We start from the raw sequence: 17,695 nt of genomic DNA, 5'->3' as shown, positions 1-17,695 counted from the left end.
GTTATCTTGTACAAATGGATACCACCGCAAACAGCAACACACCCACGTGCAAAGAAAAACTATTATGGCACACTGAAAAAGAACAGAGATAACTGAAAGCTTGGTTTCCTATGGATTTGTCCTGCCTGTTTAATTATATGATACAAAACAGGCTGTAAGGTGATTCTTTTTCCCTTTCTTTGTTCAGACACTATTTTCATGCAGCTTGCAGAACTTAGTATCTTTTAAACCATCAGCTTTCTTTCAAACATATGTGAAGCCATCACTATTTCAACGCATCACATCAAATCTTACTTCCTTAGGGATCAGACTAAAAAGCTGACAGAATTCTTGTTTTAACATTAAACAGCAACTTCAGATCCTGTAAGACACCAACTACCAGGCCCCTTAGTGGCTAAGTCCAGCAATTAAAGGGAAATTGAAACTCTCAGTCATGAGTACAAAGCTGAAAGTACATACCAAGGGAACGTTAGCTCTGTACTTGCCTTTCGTCATATACTCTTTTTATAACCACTTTTTAAAACAGACCTACACGGACCTTTACTCTCACCACATATTTTCATGTTCAGTAAATTGACAGGAATCTGAAAATTCAAAGGCTGTACGAAGTTGATCTGTGCAAGAAATAGTCAGGAGCAGGGCCAAAGGTCTGTAAAGAGAAGCTGAGAAACATACCAAATAGGCGGACAAGATGAGACTTCGGTCAGAAGTCAAGCTGAAACAAAGAGAAGCCTGGGGACAGTACTGTAAGGCAGTACCTGAGGCAAGGAATAGGCAGAACTTGAGCAAAGTCGGGGCAGGAGCAAAAAGCAGGATGCATGAAAATGCTTCAGACAGCTGGCATACTGAGCAACTAAAGGAAAAAAGCAGAACTGTGCAATATGATTCATAAACAGAACATGATCTTAACCTTCTCTGCTCATCAATTTAACTGTCCAAGATTGACTGTCATCAGGTAGTGAAGACAGCACCTCAAGTATTCAGAGACGCTGAAAGATGTGCTTGCCTATCTCCTCTCACTCCATTAAAAACACCCTTAAATTATAAATTCTAGTGGGCGATGGCAGGCAATCCCTCAATTCACAACATTGACCTTGCCAGTGTCATTATTCCAGCTTTTTCTATAGCAGTGTCAGTCCTACTTGATGTAGTCACTCTCATCCCCAATTTCAGCTCATTACAAGCAGTCCTGAAGAGAGGAGACACATGCTGTACTCCACCTTCTTAAGCAGGTGCCTGCAATTTAAAAAAATATTGCCAGTAATTCATCAAAACCTCTGACTTGCAGGCAGCCAAAATGCCACAGATATGTTAAACAACAGAAAGTCGCTCTAGCATGAAACAACATTTTTTTAAGACAGCCTGCAAAAATTCAGTATTGCTGTAATTAATTGCAGGGTGGTAGCTCCAACTGTTGTCAGAATCATAACTCCCATACAATCATTTCTAGCACCAGCTGATGCATAAGCAAAAAGTTTCTTTCTGATGAGCTGAACACATACAATTGGTGTCAATGAACTTCTCAGGGTAACGGCAGGGGGGAGATAAATAAATAAATAAATAAAGGTATTTCACCCCCCTATTTCCGGGCAAATACAGGTGAAGAAACCTTGTTTCAAAATCAAGACATGAAGTGCTATTTAGCATCCAATGTATGATAAAAGCCATTTAAATTATGCTTGACAATTAAAACCATATAGTAGATAAATCTGTACTGGCAGCATCACCACTGGTCTACAAGGCATCGGAGAACACAAAAAACAACAGAATGGCAATGTGGCACTAAATACTGTTGCTCTAAAATGTATTCATACACACATTTTTGAGTAGGCAGTTACATTCTCACCACTGTAGAAACAGCATCAAACACAGGTTTAGTCTGGAGAAAAGGAGGCTGAGGGGAGACCTTATCGCTCTCTACAACTACCTGAAAAGAGGTTGTAGAGAGGTAGGGGTCAGTCTCTTCTCCCAGGTGACAGGACAAGAGCATATGGCCTTGAGTTGTGCCAGTGGAGGTTTAGAATGGATATTAGGAAGAATTTTTACACTGAAAGGCTTATCAAGCATTGGAAGAGGCTGCCCAGGGAAGTGGTGGGATCACCATCCCTGGAGGCATTTAAAAGATGGGTAGATGTGGTGCTTAGGGACATGGTTTAGTGATGGTTTTGGCAGTGTTAGGTTGATGGTTGGACTTGATCTCAGAGGTCCCTTCCAACCTGGACAATTCTATGATTCTATCTGCTGCAAGAGTAGAGAATGCTGAACCTGAGGCTTCTACTTGGCCACCCCTCCAAAGAACAAAAAAACTCATCAAATATGTTCCTCTGGTACACCGAGATGGCAGCCTATAGAGCCAGTACAACTGGCTTTGTTTGCATTTAACAAGAAGGCAGGCTGTGTAATACAGGAGATTTGCATGGGATATCCATTTACAGTATTTACTGCTTGATTTTTCCTACTATAGGAAAAAATACAGATCATTGTTCTAATAGCAGTTGTCCTCTTGTGCATTCTATATTTAGGGCTTACAAAAACACGAAAGTTAAAGCTTGAAAAGCAGTATCTTGGGCGTAGTTTTTAAGAGTTGCCTTACTCAAATGAACATGCTCATGAAGTTCAGAACTCACACCTTTTCTAATGAAGTAATATCTAATATGAAAACTGTTCTTTTCTGGAGAGAAAGAAGAAATGAAATCTGCAAGGGGTTCAGAAGTCTTCTGAAGGCTAAAGGAAAAAAAACATTAAGGTTCCAGAATAAAATGGCTTCCTGTGTATATGGACACAAGAGACCTTAAAAAAAAAAAAAAATCAAAGCCACACACAACAAATACAAAGTTATATCAATGCCCAAAACCGAAGCCAACCAAAATCAGGGCCGTTTCCACTTGGAGTTACATTGTTCTTACAAAAATAGTGTTATTGTAGTCATGGTACTCTACATAAGATTTGTAAAGTTAGTGGTAGTCTCTTATTAGAGCAACAATTCTGAGTTTGACTCAATGCTTCGCAGATGGACCCCTGACAGAACTGACAGCAAGTACTCCTGGTATAGAGGCAGCGTTAATGGGAAAGTTCTTCTCCCTGTCTCCAAAGAGGAAGGCAGGAAACATGCCATCTGTATGACAAGGAGAGACCAGTAGTGGAAGGTAAATAATCAGTGTTCTCTTTAGCTATAACAGAAGCAAATTCCATGGTATTTGGGTTGGTCTTTCAACATGTCATCTATTTTCTCTAAGGACTTCTTGAGGGACAAAGACCCTTTTCATATCACAAAGACTGCTGTTTGCTCTCACACCTGCAATACCTGTATGAAGGCATGGCTGTATGTTTTAACTTTCTGCTGCCAGTATTTTATGAAGGCAGTTGCAGTGGTTTGCAGGTTGTCTGTATACTGCAGTTTGTAACTTCCATAAACTATATTAACAAGCATGCTTAAAAAAAGCGATGGTGATTTAGGCATTCCAGCAGCAGTTTAAATGAGAAGAAATTGTTACTGATTATATGGTGAAAAAAAACCAATCCAACAAGTCCAGGATTCCAACCCAAACAATAAAGGCATTCCCATGATACACAGGTGACTGTAATTATTTTAAGTCTCTCCAAAAGAGCTCCTGTGAGGACTGAAACATTGCAGGACCGTATGGGTGCCCACAACCTGAAGGAAACATTCAATTTTGAAACAGAAAGTTTTAAAGGAGAGAATGAAATGGATAAGCAGTAATTTCAAGATGTTCCTCAAAACTGAGGAATTTGCATACTCAAAGCAGGCTACAATGCCAACATAGCACCGGATATTGGCATTCAAGCTGGTGACCTTAACAGTGTTTAAGATGCTGATTTATAGCGTATAAAGAGAAGAAATCTGTGACGCCTTTACCTTACAGCAGGTTTTTCCAAAAGGGGTTTAAGTACTGTTTTGATGAATCTCAGAAGTATTTAAATGCGAGATCCTCACTTTCCCACTGAATTACTTATTTCTTGTCTTTTAGTCATGATGCTCAAGAAAGGCCTATAAAAACCTTTCAAAAGATGAGCTTGAACAAAAAAAAAATGGTAAATTTACTAAATGTGGAAAAAAATGCCCACAACAGAATTGACAGTTTTTACAGCACAGTAGGATTCTCCCTTCCTCTACAGCTCTTCTGTATTCTGCCAAGTACAAATGACCTCCTTCCCCTTTATAAACTTAAGCTAACATATCCCCCCATTCATATCACAGGTACCAACTTCCTCTCTTTTTCAGAGGGTGAGGTTATAGATGTTGAGAAGTTGCTTACAGTTTAAATTAGTTTATCACCTTAAATTTAGTTTTTTAAAGTTCAGAGCACAGAAGACGTTTTAATCATAAAAACTGACCAAAAAAATCCCCACCTTACTGACAAATACCTTTTCCTTCTTATTGAAGTGTTTCTGCAGTAGCACCGATCACTTAAGCAATGAAAAATAACTTTTATCCAGGTTTCTTTACCAGCCAAAAATAAGGCAGCAAAGTGTAACTATCCAGAATCTATGCAAAGAGCTTGTTCTGACATGAAGTGGGGTCCAGTAGATGAAACAGGAAACTTTAAGGACCTGTGCTGATGAATGAACTGATCTAACCTCTTCAGCCAACATAAGGTGCGACAGATTCCTAGATGTCATCTGGAAAGGCACTGTGCAGAAATACATGTCCTTCTTCAGCTTCATGGTGATGTACTTCATCTGTTCCAGCATTCTCTACTTACCAGATACTGATTTGTTTTTGATGATCGTTGAAATTTCATTTATATTTGGACAAGCAGTTCCTCCCCAGAGTTTGTTAACCTAGTATGTGTGCCAAGTGGGTAGTTTTCTTCATTACTGACCACTAACTGAAGAGGTCATAACTCTTATGTCAGAGCAAAAGAGCATTTTTAATTTGTTTTTTCTTTTCTTTGTTTTCCTAAAAAGAAGGAAGTTGTCTGAAAGAGTCGCAAGACTCAAATCCGCTTCTGAAATTGGACTTTGTGGTCCAGGAGAGCTGCCTTCAAGTCAGAAGGCAATAAAACACTCGTACACAAACACACTTGTGGAATACTTCCAATCCCATAAAGAATAGGTTTTTAATCATCTGGACTTAGAAGTGAATCAACAGCTTAATATTCCATGACTGGCAAACTCGGGGTACAATAATACAGGCTGATCCAGAAACCTATTAAAGTACTTTTGGAACCAATCTTGGTAACCAGTTAGCAATCAGATCTTTTTGTGCCTGCTAAAGCACCTGATCCCTCTGGTACACAACATACAGTGTCCTGATAAACACTGTCATTAGATCAAAAAGCCAACTTGTTTATATTTGCATATTCTGGGTGAAAATCTACTTATCACCCTAAGTCCTCATTCTTGGAAGTTATCTTCACATTTCCTATGTTGCTTCATTTTTTACATGCTGACATCTGCTCAGAGGTAAATGAATGTACTTTATTCAAAACTTCCCAGGAGATTCTGAATGACCATTAACGAGACTCAATGAAGAGATCACATGGTTAGGATTATCAAAGCCTGGCTCCAAAACTTCACTGGAGATGGTACAACAGGTTTGCAAGATTTACAAAACTGAAGAACATACAACACAGTTCTGACCTCTCTGGGATAAAATCTAGATGACTGTCTCAAGTGTTGACAAATCAACATGCAGTCCAAGAAAAACCTGACCACCTTTTCACAGATAGCATAAGAGAAATACCAGTGGTCCAATAACATGAAACACATACTTGTGTGCGTACATGTAGAGAAGTGTAAATAACATTGGAATTAAAATACTAGACTAAAGGAGGAGAGGACAATCAGTACCATGTGCTTCACAGAAAAACTCTTTCAAGCAGTGAAAGAATAAAAAATAAACCACCACTTCACTCCACTGGAAAGTTTTAACTAAATTTTAAGGCAAACTAATCATTACAGTGATTACTGACCTCTCTGTTAAGGTCCATTTACTATAATAACACAAACTGCTGTAATTAATGTTGCTCATATACAAGTATTCCTCTAAAAACAAAAAAGTTTTTTGAACTCTGAATCCCAGTTACAAACTTTGCTATGCATCTTTTCCGTGGCAGTTTTCTGAGCACTTCATAAGGGACTACATAATTTTGGTGGCTGCATGACAAAGTGAATGCAGATATACAGGACAAAATATTCATTTATTTGATTACACTGTACATGCCAGTAATATTCAATCAAATTGTTATATGTAGTTTTCTGAGTTTTCTGTAATTGGTTTTGCTTACACATGAACAAAATCAACTCAATAATATTAACAATTTATTGGTAAGTTTAGATTTTCAATTGAGTCCTTTAAAAGTTACCTTAAAATTAAGTTAGGTATACAGGAAATAGTTTGAACTACTCAATATGCATTAGTTGTGCTACATCCTCCATACCCCTACAGATTCTCCTCATGCTTTCCCACTAGTCCCCACTGAATCTATTATGTGGGATAGTTCAACAGCTATTATAGCATTCTGTCAAAAGCCATTCTGCTGTTTCATCACATTTCAGTAAACACAACATGGCCTGGAGTTACCTCATCTAGTTTAGGTCCTCCAAACAGTTCAGCTGCAAGTAAAGAAGAACTCCACATGGACTGCTTCATTTTGCCGAGCTAGCAATTATTAAACAGATAATTGAGTCAGCTGAGAAAGAAAATAAATCTACCCCTGCTTCTATAGCTGGACTGCTCCTAAAGCCCAAGTTGGCCTGGATACACCTATACTTTGCAGGAGTGTCAACATACTGTTTCACAACACTATCTTCTTTCAGTATTGACAAGGGAGTTCAATTTCTTTTTGGTTTCACACTATACTTGTTTGTATACATTTGTTTTTAAAAACACATATCTACACCCTTTTTGTTCAAAGCATCTATTCATTTTTACACAGATTTTTTCACTGCCACAAACTTTTACTAAACTCTATTAGTCAGATATTCAATGAAATTGAGATACAGCTATAGTTCTAGCCTGAGCTTTGCTTGACAGAGAGAGACCTTTATACCATGAGATTCCCTACAGAAAGCTTCCAGGTGTAACCACTCACCATTTGTGGCCATGTCTCAGCTTCTGGTTTTGAACATGTCCTTAAAACCACACTGTCTAATGAAATTTTAGGAGAATGTCAACACCAACAGCCTGATTCCACTTAGTTGCAAAAGAACTCAAAGTTTCTGTACAAACTTTTAAATTAAAGTCCCTACCCAAGGCCAAAGTAAAACCTTTTGCCCTTTTTATACTAGCCTTTAAATCTACACAATGAGACACAAGAAGAGTCTTTGAACTCTGCCGATCCCTAGACACAACACGGTGGGTTTCTCCAAAATGCTTCCGCACAGACTTTGGTTAGAAGTCTACGAGCCTGAAAGCTTATACTTTTTTTTTTTTTTTTTGCACAACTGCACCAAAAATCACAGGTGTCTCTCAAGCCTTTGTGAGAATCTACAATGGTAATTCCAAAGATAGTGTTCAAACAGTACTGACTCAGGCATCTGCATTTCTTAAGACTAAATCTGAGTGCACAACAATCTCCTCTTGCTCATCTCTCACACCCTGCCTGAAACAAACTTATTGATGCATGAAGGATTAGCAGTGCTCCCTCAAGGCAGGGTACCATTCAGACCAGACAACATTCCTAAAACATTTTTGGGATGGCACCCCAACTCGCACCAAGAAAGTTTTGGTGGACTTTCTCTATAGTCTCACCCTTTGCTTATATAGCCCCATCCTAACTTGCTTTTCTATTTATTAGGTCTCAAAATCTTACAATTTCACTGCAAATTTAACCATGAGTTCTGTAGGACTCTTGACTTTGTACAGTGATTCAACTTTGGAAAAAGGTAAAAAAACAAACATCCTCTCATTTTTTCTACTGATATTCAAGGTAGACCAGTAAAAAAAAAAATTCTCACCATATATTATAGCTTTTTCATACACAGCCAGTGAACTTCCTAGGTAATCATTTTTAATTGTTCTTGAAAAAATTAAGTATCTGCCAACTTACTTCCCCAAACAGGAATATCTTTGCTTTCGGCTTTCATCACAATGGAGGCGAAGGTCATAGTTACTGGAATGGCATCAAAGTAGGAAGAATGGGGAGCCACAGTTAATATTGCTGCTTCCGCCGGCAACGCCTGTCTGCCTTTTACATTTATCCAATGGAATCCACCAGCAAGCCACATCATTCTCATGATTGCTTTCAGCAAAATATCCACTATCCTGTAAAAAGTTGAGAAAACAGTTATGCTGCCACGGGAATATCTTAAAATAATGAAAAGAAAAACATTACATAAAAACTTTATAAGCATGACAAAAGTACAGATAGGGCATGCTGCCTGAACCGAGCAGGAGAAAAAAAAAAGGTCTATGCAGTGTTCTTTCTCAGCGGATTTAAGACCACTTTCAAGGTAAGATGCCATTCAACTTCATTTCATGTCTGAATATGAATGCTTTTTAATCACAGTAAGATAGGCATTTATTTTATCACTAAATTAATTTTGATTCAACTATGACTGTCAAGTTTCTTCTATACATTGTATAATAACGATTTCTAGTAACACCAGAAAAGGTCTAATAAACCAAGTCCTGAAAAATGCTATTAGGATATTGCTTTATTGAGGGCAATGCAACAACCCTGATTCTTGGGTTCAAGCTTACCCAAACAAAACAGTGGACAAATGTAGGGCAGAGATTCTCAAATATGGGAATACCTACAGAACACATCCAGGGAGCTCTGGAAATATTTTACTTTCTTCCCTTTTTCCCATCTCATCCTAAACTGTTTTGGGGTTTTGTTTGCTTGCTTTTTATGCTGACAGTCATGAAAAGAGAAACATTTACTTTGAACCAACAGTGCAAAAACCAAATACCACAAATTGTTATACACACAGAGATTGGAGGCTAGAGAGCAGGGTGAAACCAAAAAGCAGATGAAATGGGAGAGGGACAATTTAAAAAGCTTCAAAATAACTGTATGCAAGATTGAAGGCAGTCCATTATTCCTTTAGTTATTACACTGATACCATTCCAAATGAAATGTAAAGTGACATGCCCCTGTGGTTCTCAATCTCCTTCCCTCTTGTGATTCAAAATACAATCAGCTTCCCTCATGCCAGCGCCAGCTCCTAATTTCAAAGTTGTCTAAGAAGAGGTGATACACTCCTCCTTTCTTGCTCCTCAAACAGCAGTTTTCATGGATAAGTGAACACTGCCTTACATTCTACCTTAATTAGCATTCCAATATCAAAGCAAGGAAAGAGTTATTAATAAGCACCAAAGCATGGGTCAAGACCTCAGAGAATCAATTCATCACAAGGTAGCAAACAATGGGGTGAAGCAGTTTCAAACAACAATTTAGAATAATGAAATCTGGGCACATTCCATAGTGTCAGTCTTCATAACAAGAACTTGACATTATGGGAATAACTGAAGTTGAAGGATGTCACAATGAAGCTTCACACTACATCCTTAATAAAGGTAAGAGGCCAGAGATGACCAATTTTTCTCCCTGTAACACTTGGGTTACCTGGTAAATCAAACAGTTGAGGTGGTTTTAGTTTCCAATCTGAGGGGAGTGTTTAAATAATAATTTTTATATTTTTCTTTTGAAGAGAAAAGCAAGTCTGTGGGACAGCTATCAGGTATTTCCAATCTTCTCTATTTCAAACTGCTGAACTACATAGTGATTGTCTCAGTATTTCAGCACATCAGTGACTCACTTTCGCCACCAGGAGAGGGGCTTTTCAAGCTCTTGCTCGTCAGATCCCATTGAAGCAATGAATGCAAAAGGCCAGGCCAGCAACATCATAAAAGCAGCAAAAAAGAGTCGGATAGGAAACAGAGTCAAGGTCATGAAGGCAATCTGCAAAATCCAAAACAAATGCATTATTTTAACACAATTTTGGACTGAAAAAGTCAGCAATTCCTAGAAACTGAAGTCTTAACTTAAAAATTTCTAATGCTAAAACCAGCAGAATATGCTTCAATTCTAAACAAATAATCATAGTGTACATGTAACAATTTTGTATTCACCAATCTCAATTATAGCTGAAACACAGCGCACTCTTTAAAGGTAGTGAAGCCTTTGCTTTCCACACTTCTTCAGACCCTATGTTTGTCAGTGAATACATCCGCATGCTCTTTTCCCTTTCTGCAGCCTCACATTAAGTAAATATTTAGCATGGGTGTGCTGTAAATCTTACTGCACTACAGAGAAGCCAGCCCATCACAGAAGCTCCCAGTCAGTGAACTGCACTTCTTCAGCAGGGTGCATTCACATGGTAATACACGACCCAACCTGGAAAGCTCTTCCAGGACTTGGCAGACACCAGATCCTCTGTAGTATGTTCTTGGAACCTCTTGGAACCAGAGGCTGTGGGGAACCACAGTGGGGAACACTGTGCAGAGATCTCTGGACAAACACCCAGACATACATATGAGTTTAAGTTCCAGGTGTCTGCTAACAGGTACAACCCCCTGGAAAGCAGAGGTTTTCAAGAAGTCACCCTCCCCTAGGAAGCCACAGTGAACCTAGTTGCTTCTGCACCTCCTCCCAGCACTCCAGTTCTCAGAGAGCCCATTCCCAGAGTACTCTGCCTTCAAATTTGGTGAAAAACATGTCATGCTGGAACTTCTCCCGCAGTCTTTTGAAGACCTCTCCCCAAAGTAGGGCCTTCCTGAGCTGTTTGGAGTTGTTCCCAACTGTCTTCTAGAAAACACAACTTAGCAACTATCTGTGCAATGATCCACTACTCCAGGAAACGGTTCCAGGAGCCAAGAGCCCCATCTTTCTCACTCAAAAGACAGGAAGAAAGAAAAAAAGCTCTTGAAGTGGAGGAGGGTACAGCTTCAGATGACTGTCTAAGGCAGACAGAGGGAACTGAAAACTGTTTGAAGCTGACTGGGGGTAGCGCCAGTGCTCCTCAAGCTGTACAGTGGAGGCTAGCAAAAGATGAAGATGACACTATGAAATAGAAGAGCCATGTAAAGAAGAAGAATTCTAAAGGAAATATGCTACATATTCACAGGTGTACCAGATGAGGTGGAAAAGCACTTTTCAGCATCATAATGGCTGGGCAACAATGAGTAACAAGGCATAAGGTACTGTCTCGTGTTATGCTTAATCTGATGCGTCTCCAGACTGCTGTGGAAAGCACTATTCATATTCTTCTTCTCTACCCTGACGCAGATCTAGTCATCATGCAGTTGAGTTTTCCATTGATCAGTTCCTGCTTCCTCTCACTTCCCCAAACAGCTCAATAATCAACTCACCCTGTAGCTGCAGAAATCTGTAGATCTAGGGTAGAGGCAGGGAACACACAGCAGGAGAAACGCCTAAGCTACCGGCCCACTGCAATGCAAGATTTTATAGCAATGGTCCAGACTGGCACCATCATCTCATGACAGCCATCATCTCACTCCCCAAAACAGGATTCCAGTCCCTGGGTGGACTGCCTCGGTTTGCAGAATTGGGAGAAAAAGGATTTTTTTTTCTTAAATAGAGTAGTTTCCCAGATGAACTAGTTCAACTTCCTAAACTGGCACTGAAGGCATACCAACTCATGCAACTCTGCGTCCATAGACAAGACCACCAGGTCTGGCAGCAAATGGGAGCATTCACCTGCAAGCTGGAGAAGAGACAGCAGCTGCCTTCTGGGCTCATAAGATGAGAAGAACTAGCTTACAAGAAAAAAGGGAAACAAAATGCAGGTGAGGACACAGTCCTCTGGGATTCACACCCTCTCTCTCCTGCTCCTCAAAGTCTCCTCATATACCAAGCAAAACTGAATGGCAGGTGACTGGTGGTGAGCTATTCAGTCCTTTGCATCTCTGTAGCAACCTCTTGTATCAAGATCACTTCAGAGCCAAATCAGAGAACGGAAGCAGTAGTTGCATCCATAAGGTAGTGAAAGATGGCATAAGTGTGAACAAAGGCGTTTTGGTCTTGTGTGTCCAGAGACAGCAGTGATGGAAATGGCCAGCAAGAAACCACAGCTGTATACGGTCTGGCTGTGACACCAGCCTCTTTTTTACCAAATGGTAGTGCAGTACCTGTTCACACAAGAACTTTGATAGGAGAGAGAAGTAGTATGTTTGGCCCCTGAAGAAGGTTAGGCACCAACAAAGACACTAACATTTGAAAAGTAGTTCAGTCTACATCTACGTTCAGGCACATTCTTGTGTAAGAAAGCTTCTATCCTGTAAAACCTACGGTAGTAGTGTCAAGTGTCAGACAGAAAATGGGAGATCCTGTCCCCACTGGCTGCTGCCAGAGATCAGAATGCAGGAAACATATACTCCTGGTCTGACCTTGTTCAGACATCTTATTTCAGTGATCATATTCCTTCATATTTAAGGCATTCACCCAGACATGTTTTCTATTAAAATTACAAATTCTACCCAGCAATAAGTCACGTGTAAACACCTGTGTTTTGAGATACGTTCTAAAAAACCCTAAAGATCCATGTGGAGCTGTACCTTGGGAAGTTCAGCTTATGACTGATTTTCTCAAGAGAGATTTGACTATAGCTCATTTAACATTTGCCGGTCTACAGGATCCTACATAGTTTTTCAGAAGTTGAAGTGTATGTTGTGAAAGACCCATGGACAGCAGGAAAGGAGAGGATGGCCTTACAGCGTGTAAGAGAAGGCTGCCCTGGGAAACTGTACTCTACTCTTCCGTCAGAAGGACTGCAATCTGATGAAAGACAAGTCACTTAAACTAAATAGGTATCATATCTTCGCCTCATTTAGATACTCTGCATTCAGATTTAAGTATGAACTTACAACGAAGATTTAAAATATGAACTTATGTCCTTTAAGTTCTCCAAAGCATCAGGTCCTACATATCTAAGCACTGAGCAAGAGAATCGCAGAGTATCCTTGTTTCTCCCTCTGTATGTCTCCATTTCCTGTCTTGAAAAGTCAGGATCTCATGCACAGAAAAGCTGAAAAATTGCATCTTTGAAATGAACAAAACATCATTAAAAAACAGTTTATTCACAACAAAATTTCCATGACATTACAAAGTAATGGTCACATATTGAACAAAGAAAATAGAATAATGAACTGCACATTTAATAAGGTAGAGGTTTTGTTTTCAACATATCAGATAGAGACTACATCTTGCCCCACACTTTCACTTCCTCACTATTATCATCCTTATAGCCTCAATTACCAAAGATGCACTGGAAGAGCCAGGAACTAATTCCTCAACAATTCATTTACTATATGCTTTGCCACTCTGCAAGCTCGCTGATTGACACAATCATGGAGATAAATACAGGAGTAGAAATTTTCATCTAACAGATCATTGCTGCTGAAGAGGGTGGTCCTGTTCACTCTCCCCTCAATCCTCCCCTTGAGTCAGCCCTAGCACTTACCTGAGCTTACAATGAGCCAATACGCTCATTAGAGTGAAGAAAAGCAATCCCAGCAAATAAAACAATCAGAATACATAATAACAAAATAGTCTGCTCACCCAGGCACCAAAGGAACACCAGCATTGGTGCAATAAAAGGGCCAAAAACACTGGAAGCAATGAAAATGGCATCATATTGTGTGTTTAAGTGGCAGGGAAACAAAGCTACGAACACTTTATGACAGCTCCAGTAAAGCTTCTGACTGTTCTGCAGAGGTAAATACAATCAAGAGCTTTGACTTATGTGATATGTGCCCAGAGGTTGTTAGGATGAACAAAGTTCATGGTTAACGAAATCACGTCTGTCTTCCAAAAAGGATCTTTTTATCATAGTACTGAAATAAAACAGGTAGCTTCATGAATGACCCCCACTGTCACTCTCTGATCAGAGTGAAATAACCATCATTTCTACAAGAAGCATGAGACTCAGTTCTCAAGTAGCCTTACTGCTTTTACACTCCTGTTACCTCCCAGTTTTTATAAAGGCAATAAATTATGATGTGAACAATTCCTTGCACTCAAATGGATTTCTTTTTGCTGTTGTTCTTCCTCTTTGCGGTTGTTTTGTCCTCTTACTTTTTTTTTTTCCACTCTCAGTCTCAGGCTGAAGTGTTCAAAAATGCATTTACTTTGAGTTGTATTAATGAGCAAAAAAGCTAATCTCTTGCAAAATGCAGCATGAGGTAGGGATGAGGTGGTAGTAAAGATAATGAGGCTATCTGACAGAGCATCAGCAACAGACCGTCACACAAAGCAATCCTGTTTCCCAGTCCCCTCTTGTGCTCACCAACTTCTTCATGCATCTCCAGTCCCCACGCATTCCTAACCTTCCTCGATAGGCTTTGCAATCCCAGAACTCGCCCCTGTTAGATTCACAGGGCAGACAGAAAAACCTGTGACACAATACGTGCCTACAGCTGAACAGGAAGTGAGTTCAGCTGTAGTACTTCATATCAAACCCTCAGTAACAGGGCAGGACTATATGGAAGAGAACGTACACTGTCAAGCAGCCTTCCCATTCAAGAGGTCTCCCTTTCTGAGAGAGCAACATTTCTCATAAGTGGAACAGTTCCACAGCTCTACAGTTCTTTAACAGCCTCCATCTCAAGCACAACTTTTCTTTTAATCAGCGAAGAGGTTAGGAGAGCATGATTAAGGCAAAGAAAATCTATCACAGTTCTGTATGTCAGCTTGTGTGCTTTCTCCTCACATAAAACTCCAGAAATAAGACTGCTAGAGAGGCTGGGTTAGAGAACTCCGTGCAGCTGTACATCAATACAAGATTGTTCACTTAAAAAGCAAGACTGAGCCACACTGTAAAAAAACCACAGAGCTTTAAACACATCTTACAGTTTTAATTGAAAATGACAAACCCTTGAAATCCAGTAGCAAAGCTCATGTCTGATACAGGTGTACAGGGCAGCCCACAGAGAAGGCAGGTATGCTCTACGACCAGCCACTTCACTGGTGAAGTGGCTAAAGGTCTGTTACGATTAACAACAGATCAGCAACAACAGTTGCTCCTGTGAGACCCAATACTGCAAAAACTGTCAAACTGGTACTCTGCCATCCCAACGGTATTTCTAAAATTCCTTACAAATAACCAAGGAGAAAGTGACATAAAAGAGATACATTAACACTGCACAAATAAAACACTGTTATTGTTATATTTAGATACAATCTTAGTCCATACAAACACATGCTATCTTTGCTTCTCTCTGATCCTTAAAAGACTTCTACCTCATTAACTGCATAGAAAACATGACTTAAGGAAAGAACTAGGGTTACCCGGAAAAGAAATCATTATGACTACATGATTTATTGAGGAAGCTTTAGATATAAACTGCATGAGGCAAATGACGCAAACCTTTTCTCCCTTTTCCCATTCAAACAATTTATCAGTAACCACTGAACTCAGCATTTAACTGAATGTATCAGTCTGGGAAATTTGATTAAAAAGAGTAAAAATCTTTTCCACTGGAGTCTACTAAGAATTCCTTGGCTGCCAGATACTTAACATGAGGGACATTCCGATGTTTTGTAAATCAAGCCATACATACATGTGTTGTGTTAAGTCTGTGGACAGCAACAGGGCAGTGCAACAACAAACTTCGCTCAGAACGTAAACTGAAATTGGATCTAAATCACCTTGATCCGAGAGGTTCATTAGTGGATCTTAATTTCCACATTGATAGGGCTGTTAGTGCCCCAAACAACACCTTTAGGGAAGTGAAGTATTACAGTGATGAAAGTAACAGAAATGGCCAACCCCTTATTAAGTGAGCCTTTGATGGTATTGCTTCATCCAGCAAATGACCCAGATCCTACCGCAAGCCTAAGATAAGGGCTATGCACCCTGAATATCCAACCACCTACTTGCTCATCCTGTGAGGTGAGCGAGGCAGTGCCATGAAGGGGGAGGGAAGGAGGGTGTACGGGGAGAAGCAGCCATGCAACTGCACATTTGCATTTTAATACCGCTCCTTGTCATCTCACACTACCTGTACAATGCGTAAATTACGCCGCAGGGATTATTTACCCAGGGGCCAAACTTCAGCCACACGGGATGCCCCGGCCCAGGCATACCTTAACGTGAGTGCCTCCACAGGACCGTTCCCCTGCCCCCCGTTTAAAAAAAAAAAAAACAACAAACAACACCCCCCCCCCCCCCAAATAAAAACAACAAACCACCACAAAACCTTTTTTTTTTAAAAAAAAAAAACAACACCACAGTATTTTTTTCTTTTTAAAGAAAGCAGCGGTGGAGTAGCTGTGGCACACGCCCTCCCAGCGGCAGCCGTTACAGCGGCCGTTAGCCTCGCGAGCCCCCTCGCCTCACGGCCGCTCCCAGACCCCCGCCCGCCCGCCCGCCGCCGCCGCCGCCCCCGCCCGCCGCAGCCCTCACAAGCCCGGCTTCCCCGCACACACATGCACCGGTTTCCCCCGGTCCCGCCGCCCCCGGCGGCTCACAAAGCGCCGGCAGCAGGCTGTCCCCGCCCGCTGCAGGACGCGGCCCGCCGCGGGGGACGCGCGGAAGGAGGCGGCGGCGGGAAGGGGGGGGGGTTGGTGGTGGTGGGGGAAGCGGCGGGCCCTGCCCGCCCCTACCTTGGCTTTCTCCAGGGGGCTGAGGCGCAGCTGGTGCACGAAGGGGCTCCGCGGCGGCGGCCCGCGCTCCCGGCTGCCGGCCACGCAGCATCCCCGGCCACGGCTGCTCAACTTCATGGCGGGGCAGGACTAGGCGCGGCGGGAAGAGGAGGGCGCGGACGCTGCGCGGCGACCGCTAGTCCCCGAGTAGCGGCGGAAAGGGAGACGGGCGGGCACCGGCGACCGCCAGCTCGCTCGCCACTAGAGGCCGGCCCCCGCCCTCCCGGTGGCCCGCGCATGCGCCCTGCGCGCCGGCTACAGCGGCGGGGCTGGGCGCCGGTTTCCGCGTCGGGGGGGTGTGATGGAGGGGAAGGGAGGAGGGGGGGGTGATGAGGCTCGGTATCCTTAATATCAGTCCTCTCACAGGACTTATAGAACAGTCCCGGTAGCCCTGTTCGGCGAGATTTAAGGGTAAATTGAGAAAAGTCAGTGCAAAAGCATCATGGCTCTGTCGTTCCTAATCATTAGGCGAAGAACTGCAAAATGGTCTCAGTATATGTGGTTAATACCACATATATTTCTGATGGATAATGCTATTCAACAGTTAATGGGCTAAACCGCTAAATAGTTTCTGACTTTTGAAAGGTCAGAAAAAAAATCAGAGGTTAATCCTGGTGATACTGGGGTTTGCAAGGTTCTGCAGACTCGGCGTATCTCAAGATTTTTGCCATAGTTCCAAACTCACTGTTAATAAAATCCGTGGGTGTGCTAAATGGTAACCTGGTAAACTACTGTGAGAGCAACTGCAATGTCATCTGGACTGCTTAGTAAAATTAACACTTTCAAACAGGCCTTTTCAGCTAAATGTGTATCTATTTTCCAAGAATCCAAGTCACGCGTCTGGAATGAGACGTTGTGTCTTGGAAAAAGTGTTTCTAAAACCAATTTCAAGCAAACTCTTAACAGATAAGGTCCCAGTGCAATGTGACCAGTGTGACTGTTGGATGTGCTAACGGGATTAGCGTCCAGGAAATCAATTACTGTGTCTATTAATGAGACTGGTACTAGAACAAGGTGTGTAGCTCTGACATGCTGAAGAAAAGACCTGCCAAAATATTAGAGGACTGGAGGAAATCCCTTGCAACTACACTTTTAAAAAGCTGTATCAATTTAATTTGTCA

At 41.4% G+C, this 17,695-nt stretch overlaps 1 protein-coding gene across 1 annotated transcript in view; it reads right to left on the bottom strand.

Moving 5' to 3' along the window:
• LPCAT1 (lysophosphatidylcholine acyltransferase 1) overlaps nt 1–16,858 on the bottom strand; it is a 64,657-nt gene extending 47,799 nt beyond the window's left edge. Inside the window, exons 1-3 of the mRNA XM_074146416.1 lie at nt 16,536–16,858; nt 9,730–9,872; nt 8,016–8,230 (exon numbers count right to left, since the gene is read on the bottom strand). Of these exons, the coding sequence (XP_074002517.1) occupies nt 8,016–8,230; nt 9,730–9,872; nt 16,536–16,652 (475 nt within the window). The 5' untranslated portion in view covers nt 16,653–16,858. The remainder of the gene's footprint in view (nt 1–8,015; nt 8,231–9,729; nt 9,873–16,535) is intronic.
• Between the last annotated feature and the right edge of the window lie 837 nt (nt 16,859–17,695).

Source organism: Numenius arquata, chromosome 4 (genome assembly GCF_964106895.1).
Source record: "Numenius arquata chromosome 4, bNumArq3.hap1.1, whole genome shotgun sequence".
Classification (NCBI taxonomy): domain Eukaryota; kingdom Metazoa; phylum Chordata; class Aves; order Charadriiformes; family Scolopacidae; genus Numenius; species Numenius arquata.
This window is presented reverse-complemented; position numbering and strand designations above follow the sequence as displayed.